The 8,742-nt window shown below is 40.7% G+C and overlaps 1 protein-coding gene across 1 annotated transcript in view; it reads right to left on the bottom strand.

The window, feature by feature from the left end:
• The window catches only part of SF3B3 (splicing factor 3b subunit 3), a 46,822-nt gene extending 38,328 nt beyond the window's left edge, over positions 1 to 8,494 (bottom strand). Inside the window, exons 1-5 of the mRNA XM_007462961.1 lie at positions 8,356 to 8,494; positions 5,821 to 5,958; positions 3,222 to 3,548; positions 2,345 to 2,517; positions 1,502 to 1,643 (exon numbers count right to left, since the gene is read on the bottom strand). Of these exons, the coding sequence (XP_007463023.1) occupies positions 1,502 to 1,643; positions 2,345 to 2,517; positions 3,222 to 3,548; positions 5,821 to 5,890 (712 nt within the window). The 5' untranslated portion in view covers positions 5,891 to 5,958; positions 8,356 to 8,494. The remainder of the gene's footprint in view (positions 1 to 1,501; positions 1,644 to 2,344; positions 2,518 to 3,221; positions 3,549 to 5,820; positions 5,959 to 8,355) is intronic.
• Between the last annotated feature and the right edge of the window lie 248 nt (positions 8,495 to 8,742).

The following is an 8,742-nucleotide window of genomic DNA, read 5'->3' as shown; positions in this document are numbered from 1 at the left end:
AAGACCTTGAAAAAAAAAAAAAAAAAAAAAAAAAAAAAAAATCCCTCAATAGCTACCTCCCACCTCTACCCCATCTCTTTACCTCCAAGGATCCAATCACAATGAGCTTTCAGTTCTTTCAATGAACCATGTTTTTTCCTGCATTTCGGCTTTTGTGCATTCTGTTCCATTTGGCCATAACAGAAACTCCTCCTCAACCCCCGTTACACTTAGCTAACTCCTAACTAGTCCTCAGTTCTCAGCTGAGAGCACTTCTTCCAAAACCTTTCTCTGATGCATTGCCTTCCTTCCCTAGGTTAGGGACCCCTCCTCCATGCTGTCATACCATCTGGCACACTCTGGCAATTTTCTGCTACTATCATATATTCACCACTACACTCAATCTTGCATAAAAGGAGACACCACATCTAATTTTTCATCACTGCAGTCCTAGAGCCCAGTAGACTGATTTTGCACATACTGATTGCAGAGGCTCAGTAAAAATTTGTTTTAATGAATGAAACCCTCATAAATGAGAAGTACAATAATATATTACAGCAAGTAATTAAATACAATCTGTTTTCTAAAATTCTTCTGCTTAATATATAAGAAGTCTCTTCCTAAGATTTAATGCTCAAAGACAAGTACTGTTTTGTATCTTCTCTTTCTTCTCTAAAATCCTCCCCCAACAACTGACATATTTCACTTTAGACATCAATTCAAGTGCAAATGACTTGAAATAGAAAGGACTGGATCACTGTCTTACTCAAGCCTGATGAAATTTAGATTACCACAAATACAGTTGCCCTCCTTTAGTCTTTTAGTATGAATTAAACTAATACTGATTCTTCATAGTGAACATCTTTGAGCTCCTACAAAATCATACTTTGCTCCAGTGCATCTAAAACACTGTTGATCTGATTTGCTAAAATTTAAGGTTTTTGCACCTATAGTCACAAGTATAACCAGCCTGCAAATTTTTCTTATTACTATCCTTCTCTATTTTTGGTACTGAAGTTATTTATATTAGGCTCATAAAGTGGTACAACAGTTTTTATTCTTTTTTCTAACCTCTGGAGAAATTTAAGGTCCCTGAAAATTCTGGACCTTAAATCTTCTGGGAGAAAGAAACTTTGGATTATTGCTCCAATTTCTTTAACAAATGCTGGTCTATTCAGGTTCTTAATTTCTTCTTGGATCAATTTTGGTAACAGTTACATTTGTCTTTTCACAAAGCCAGGTTTTGATTTTTGTTACGAGTGAAAGACTGACTACAGTCAAGACACCAGAGCAACCAATAGTAATCAATATCCCAAGCTGACTGCTCTCTTTTCTTCCCTGCCCCCATTAGAGGATAAGAGTTAACCACCACATGAATTTCTAACCTTGCCAAAACATAGACAAGGCACTCAGGTTTACTACAAATGGATTAGTTTCCAAATCATATTAAGCAAACAGTGCTAAGTTTGAATATAAAATGCACTAAGCAAAATGGTACAGAACAGCTCTAAGAGAAAAGTACCTGTTATAAGGAAGTTTCCATGTTCCTCCAAAGGTTCACTGTATTTTCGGACCACATGATTTAAACCAAGGTCTAACTCATAGAAAGTAAGTGTCTGCTGGGTATTAGCCGCTGCTTCCCCAGTTGGATCATTGTCTGCTTCCTACAGAATAACAGTGGCACAAAGACTAATCAGTACCATAAAATCAAACTTTTAAAACTGGAAAGTAAAAAAGAGTGGATATATGCATATGTATAACTGACTCACTTTGCTGTACACCTGAAACTAACACAACATTGTAAATCAATTATACTCCAATAAAAATTATTTAAACAAACAAACAAACATAGTTGGAAAGGGCATCAGGATTCCTCCATTTCACAAATGAGGAAGCAGAGGTCCACAGACGCCAAATGGTTTGCCAAAGTTCACACTAAGTAATGGCAGAGTGGAAGCAAGAGCCCAGGTCTTCTATTTCTGAGACCAGGGTTAGCTCTACTAGAAAATACTGCCTTCCTCTCAAGCAAAAGAATGGTATGCCCCATCTTTCACTATCTCCCAGTGAAAAAATATCCCAAATACACTTTCACCTCCTTATTCAGGGAGCTTTTCCCAATAAATACCCTGTTTCCACAGGGAGACTATTCAAATCAGGTAAATTCTGAAACACTCCAAAGTAGTTCAGAAAGGTATTTGGAATAGAAAAAAAAACCTGTGAGCAAGTAAGATATAAGAAATGCACAATGAAGAAAACAATCTCAGGAAAGCACCAAGGTGAGTGGAAGAAACCCAAAGGAGGGAGAGGGGGAGAAGGGAGGGGAAGGAAAAGGTGGGTAGAGAGATTGAGACCCCCCCACCATTACCTCATAATCCATTTCCAGACAAGCAAACATTGGATTTTCAAATCCCACATCTACTCCGACCACATGATACACTAAAGTGTTCGCTTTGTGGGCCTCCAGTGGAGATGAAATGGTAAGCCGGGCTGCAGCATCTCTGTTCAAGATATACACCAATTTCTGTTTCTCAATGGCGCCTGTTGAAGGAGACAAAATATAGAAAAACTCCAGATAATGAAACCAGAGGCTACAGAACAGCTAGATTCACGTCACAATTATTTTCTGAAAGATCGTTAATAGCCAGTACTAACTCTACAAGCGTATGCATGCTTTAGGATTTTGCTCTCTATCATTAAAATAGACAAGAGCATAATTTTACCCTCCTCCTTCCTAATAGGGATCTTAATATCCCACTAACTCTTCAAAAATTTTTATGACAAACTAAACAATAATTCATAGAATTGCCAGCTTTATTCTCTGAATTAGATCTAATGATTTTGTGACTGGTCAAAGAAGGCTGCCCTCTGGAAGCCTGATCAGATACACAGAATTTTCTTCAAGATATTTATCAGAGAAGAGACATGAATGTGAATCATCACTTCAGGCTGATGAAAGCAACCATATTCACTGTCTAATAATGTAAAATCTTACAGTGTAGCCTTTTTGCTACACTTAAAGAAATGGAAAAACACCCATTTCCAACTAGATAAGAAGTAGAAAAGGTGTGTTAAAACTTCTCCCATTCTTTTAAAAGGAAAAGCAACTTTAAACTTTAAACATCCAAAATGACCCAAACTTTACCCAGCTGAGTGATTTCTTGGCACACTATCAAGATCACAGCATTGTTATCCTGAACTGAGCTTCTTTAAGAGTCAAAAAGTCAACAGAGTAAGTCACTCACTAATCATAACAGCTCGCCCTTTGGGATCCACAGCTAAGAACTGGCCAGGAACAATGCGGCGGCATCCACTCTTGCCAAAGGTTTCTTGGTGAATTTTCTCAAACATATTCTTAGATGGCTGGTATTCCAGGATAACAATCCGACCTGAGTCACTGCCAACCACAATGTAGTCTTTTGTGCCACCTGTCAACCTAAAGGCCATGAGTGACCGGATGACACCAAATACTTCCACAGTTAGTAGAGTGTGTACTTTGCCAGTGTTGGGGTCAGGGCGAAGCAGCTCCAAGATCTTTCCCCGGGAAACAACAATTTCCTGTTGTTTGGTTCCTGAAAAACACGAAAAATAAAGATCATGAACAATCAGAACTAGTAACCTGAATGGATCAAAATTCCACTAAAGGGACTTCCCTGGTGGTCCAGGGGTAAAGAATCTGCCTTACAATGCAGGGGACACGAGTTCGATCCCCGGTCAGGGAACTAAGATCCCACATGCTGCAGGGCAAGTAAGCCCGCACGCCACAACTACTGAGCTTGCACACCTCAACTAGAGTGCCTGCATGCCGCAAGCTACAGAGCCCATGTGCTCTGGAGCCCACGCACCACAACTACAGAGCCTACACGCCCTGAAGCCTGTACACAACAACCAGAGAGAAGCTCACAGGCCACAACGAAAGATCCCGCCTGCTCCAACTAAGACCTGCCACAGCCAAAAAAATAAATAAATTAAAAAAAAAAAAAAAGCCAAAAAAGATAAATATAACTGAGCTGGGGGCTTAGTATATTAAGTTAATTTATTCTACTTTACAAGGTACTTTTCCTGGGCTTCCCTGGTGACGCTGTGGTTAAGAATCTGCCTGCCAATGCAGTGCAGGGGACACAGGTTCGAGCCCTTGTCTGGGAAGATCCCAGAGGCCACGGAGCAACTAAGCCCGTGTGCCACAACTACTGACCCTGTGCTCTAGAGCCCACATGCCACAAGTACTGAGCCCGTGAGCCACAACTACTGAGCCCACATGCTGAGTCCATGCTTCGCAACAAGAAAAAGCCACCACAATGAGAAGCCCGCACACCGCTACGAAGAGTAGCCCCTGCTCGCCGCAACTAGAGAAAGCCCGTGCACAGCAAGAAAGACCCAATGCAGCCAAAAATAAATAAATAAATTTAAAGGCAAAAAAAAAAAGAGGTACTTTTCCCAGAATTTAAAGCATCTAACAAAAGTGGTATCAAAGAAGAACTTTTCAAAAATGGTCACACAAGTTATTTTTAAACTTCCTTTTTATTTTTCTGAGATTTGCCATCAATCTGCATAATTCGGAGTTGTCTACAAACGATATTAACATATAATGTTTTGGGGACTTCCCTGGTGGCGCAGTGGTCAAGCATCTGCCTGCCAATGCAAGGGACACAGGTTCAAGCCCTGGTCCCAGAAGATCCCACATGCCGCGGAGCAACTAAGCCCGTGCGCCACAACTACTGAGCCTGCACTCTAGAGCCTGAGCCCCAGCTACTGAGCCCGCGTGCCACAACTACTGAAGCCCACGCGCCTAGAGCTCATGCTCCGCAACAAGAGAAGCCACCACCACGAGAAGCCCGTGCAACACAAAGAAAAGTAGCCCCTGCTCACTGCAACTACAGAAAGCCCACGCGCAGCAACAAAGACCCAATGCAGCCAAATATACATAATTTAAAAACAAAACAAAAAAAAACCATATAATGTTTTGCTTCGTAAAATTAAAAATTACCAAAGGCTCTTTCTAGCTCAGCTTTAAGGCTATTGTTCTAAGAAATCATATTAACTTTTTGGGCTGTTAGCTGTAATATCTCAAAGACCTTTTAAAGCTACCATCTAATATATGCTGTTTATTTCTAAACTGACTCCTAAAAAGCTCACTTGCTTGCTTTTATAACTGCAATCAACACCTCCAAACACATAACAGTCAACTTGTCCCCATCTCTCCCTGCTATGTAATTCCACCCAGATGAGTTGTCATCACCTTTAAACTAAATGTTTAAAATATCCAAGTTCCTCCTTCCCCAAACATACTCTCTGGTCTCAAGTAACCTGCTATCAATGTTACTGTCATTTTCTCTGCCACCCAGGTTGCAAACTTATATTTTCTTTCTTTCTATCCTCACTGCCCTAATACAGATCCTTACTATCTAGTGCCTAAATGGCTTCCTATCCTATCTGATATGCCACTCCTACCCACCTCAATCCATTCTCATTTGCTCAATGCCATCACTTATCAGGCCACCTTATTTTCCAAAGGTCCTTTGGAAGATCAAGTACTCCAAAGTGCTTTAGAAACTGTAAAGCATCACATAAATTACAATATTCTCTAATGATTAAAAGATTTTTTCATAATTTGTTTTAGAAAAAAGGTTTGATGTTGAAAAAGCAATTTGAAGCATAAAACTAGTAATATTAAAAATGTTAGGAATTCCCTGGCAGTCCATTGGTTAGTACTCCGCACTTCCACTACAGGGGGCACAGGTTCAATCCCTGGTCAGGGAACTAAGACCCCACAAGCCACGTCATGTGGCCAAAAAAAATTTTTTTTAATGTTAAGCTCAGAAAGATAATAATAGAAAAACTTACCAGAGAAGTTGCCATGAATGGCAAAGCTGATGCCAGTGGCTCGCTGCAAGGTCAAGTTGTACAGGAACATGGTAGCAGTAACACTGAGCCACCCACAACTCCACAATCCAGGCCTTGGTTATACCAAGTCAAAGCAAGCTAAGAGCACATAAAAGCAGAAAAGTATCAGCTGTGCAACTGTTATTTTAACAGACATTTCTGTATGGGAGCTTCAGGCTGAAGACAGCAGAACCAGGAGAGTAAGGCCTACTGAGGAACAACATACTTATAATTAAGACTGCCTTCTAACATACCAGGCACTATGCTACTATACACTCTGTTTCAACCTCACAAGAAACCTATGAAGTACTCAATATTACACTAATTTTACAGATAAGAAAATTGAGCTAAGAAATTAAATTGTCTGCCTGAGGTCACGTAACAAGTAGTAAAATCGCTAGGAGCTGGGATCTGTACCATTAAACCAACACTGTCTATTTGACTTTGTCACAGAAACTAAGTAGGTCTACATTTACTTGTATTTGAATAGGCTCTACTTTCACATGGTTCAGAATTCAAAAGCACAGCAAAAAGCTGACTCCATCCATTCCCTAGCTATCCAGTTTTCCTCCCTGGAGGAATCAATTTCACCAAGTTATACTGTGTCCTTCCAGATATTTACTGTATGTACAAAGAAAAATATATATTAATACTGTCTATTATCCCTTTTTAACTAAAAGTTGGGTACTGTATATCATACACTCACATCATAGTGCAACTGATTTTTTATCACTTTACCTATCTTTTGAGATAGCAACAAACAAAAGGCTTTCTCATTTTTATTTTACAACTACATAGTATTCCATTGAAAGGGTATATCACAATTCATTTAGCCAACACCCTACTGACGAACATTCAGTTTCTTCCCAATCTCTTGCTATTATGAACACTGCTGCAAAGAAATCTTTCATATATAGGCCATTCATATGTGCATGACTGTATCTCTAAACTGAACTGTCACTTCAGGAGCAAGCCTCCCCAAAGGAGTATACGGTCACAGAAAAGGATTCTTCTCATCAGACAGAACTGAAGGCTGCAAACTGATGCACTTCTACCATAAAAGAATTACCAAAACTACATCTATACAGTTAGCGCTGGAAAATAAACTGAGCTATTTTTCCTCAATTACAAAAAGAAGGGATTTGAGAAATTCAGAGTGATCACTGTGTAATTAATGTACGAGTTTGGTTTTGTTAAATGAGAAAAGAAAATTATGAGCAAATGTCCTTATAAATAATAATCATTTTGGGGCTGGGCAAGAGCAGGGTGCCTAAGAGAGGAAAAGATCTTCCAGTCTGGAAACAGGTCCTGAGAGATACACATTCTCCTACTTGAAACCAAGGAACATCAAGGAAACCAAGGAATGTTCTTCTAGGATCACAGGGAAAGAAGGAAAAACTCTTGAGATGGAACAAGAAGGGAGTGAGAAATGACTACAAGAAGAGAAATAGAAAAAACATACAGAGACATAGATACACACACACCCAGAAGGGCTTAGACATTGAGAAATTTCCAGGGAAAGTTGTGCTCAGCTTAAAGTCTGGGTAAAAAATAGGCAGAGAATGTGTAAAAGTTGCTCTCTGAAAAGTAGTGAATGTGATTCTCAGACATAATTTATTCTGTTGTATCTTGCTCTTATTATAAAATTTCAGACATAATTTCAAATCTCCAGTTATCAACAACAGAATTTACAACGAAAGCCCTGCCATGTTGTCAATGTGATCCGTGCTGCAGGACTGATTACGTTAAAAATAAAGAGTTTTTTAGAAAACAACAGAGGGAACCACAGGTCACTTCTGAAACCTGGAAAAGCTTTACAACCTACGCTATCCATTACTATCTTTGGAATTCGTTTTCCCCAAAGCTAGTTGGATCCAGGTTCCCCAAGTATTGCTATCTTGGGTAATGGAGGAAGTTGCAATCTGGAAGCAGATCAGCCAAGAACAATATACCAGGAACCAGTAACGGCCAAAACTTGGTAAATTTTGATTTCCCCCACTTCTATCTCCTGCCTGTGAATACTAGGAAATGAGCCAGTGATTGCTCCCTCCACCCCTTCTCCATGTGCCAAAAGAACATCACGGCATGAGGATCAGAGAAGGAAACAAGTCGCCCAAATGCCAAAATACAAATACAAAAGTCTTGACTTCAAAGGCTGTTTCCATTATTTACACTTTTAACACCCTCGATCTTTCCACCCTCCCGTCTGTCGTTTACTTTCTCCAGAAGCCGTCCCTCCTGCTTGCTCCTTCTCACACCTCCCCCAGCGCCTAAAATGTGCACAATTTCTAGAAAGCTTATTTTGAGCCAGGCCTGGTTCCCACACTGTGAACGGAAACGGGAGACGATTCCCTAAAGCCGCCCCAAGCATTCCCTTTCCCGTACCTCTCGGGCCTAAGCTGCCTCAGAAACCCCTGCCACAGGCTCGGCCCACCCTCCTACAAGGCCGCTATCCGCCTCCCCGATCTCGGGGAGGTCGGGGAGCTGTTTCTTTACCCTGCAGCCAGAAGGATGGCGTAGATATCCGACAGATCCTGTTTCCTTCAAGCCCTAAACAACCGCCAACGCCAAGCCGCCGGCGTCCGCCATTAGCTCCTAAGACAGGGACCTTCCGGTTGGCGCGCGACGGAAAAAGGTCCCCAACCGGCGCCTGAAGAATGTATATATAATTTTTTTTTTTTTTACTGCTTCTGTCTTGCTTCCACACAGCACTGAAAATTATTTAAATATACTTTATGACCGTCACTTTTTCCAGGAGAATAGGAAATGAATTGACCTTTTAAAGTAGACTTTAAAAAAAAAAACCCAAAATCTACAAATTCACTGGGCACTGCCGTGGGCAGCCCCAAAGACGTGGCGCGCCAACGAGCGGGGGGGGGGGGG

The sequence above is a fragment of the Lipotes vexillifer genome, unplaced genomic scaffold (genome assembly GCF_000442215.2).
Source record: "Lipotes vexillifer unplaced genomic scaffold, Lipotes_vexillifer_v1.1 scaffold70, whole genome shotgun sequence".
NCBI lineage: Eukaryota > Metazoa > Chordata > Mammalia > Artiodactyla > Lipotidae > Lipotes > Lipotes vexillifer.
The sequence above is the reverse complement of the archived record's forward strand: the minus strand, read 5'-3'. Positions and strand labels throughout refer to the sequence as shown.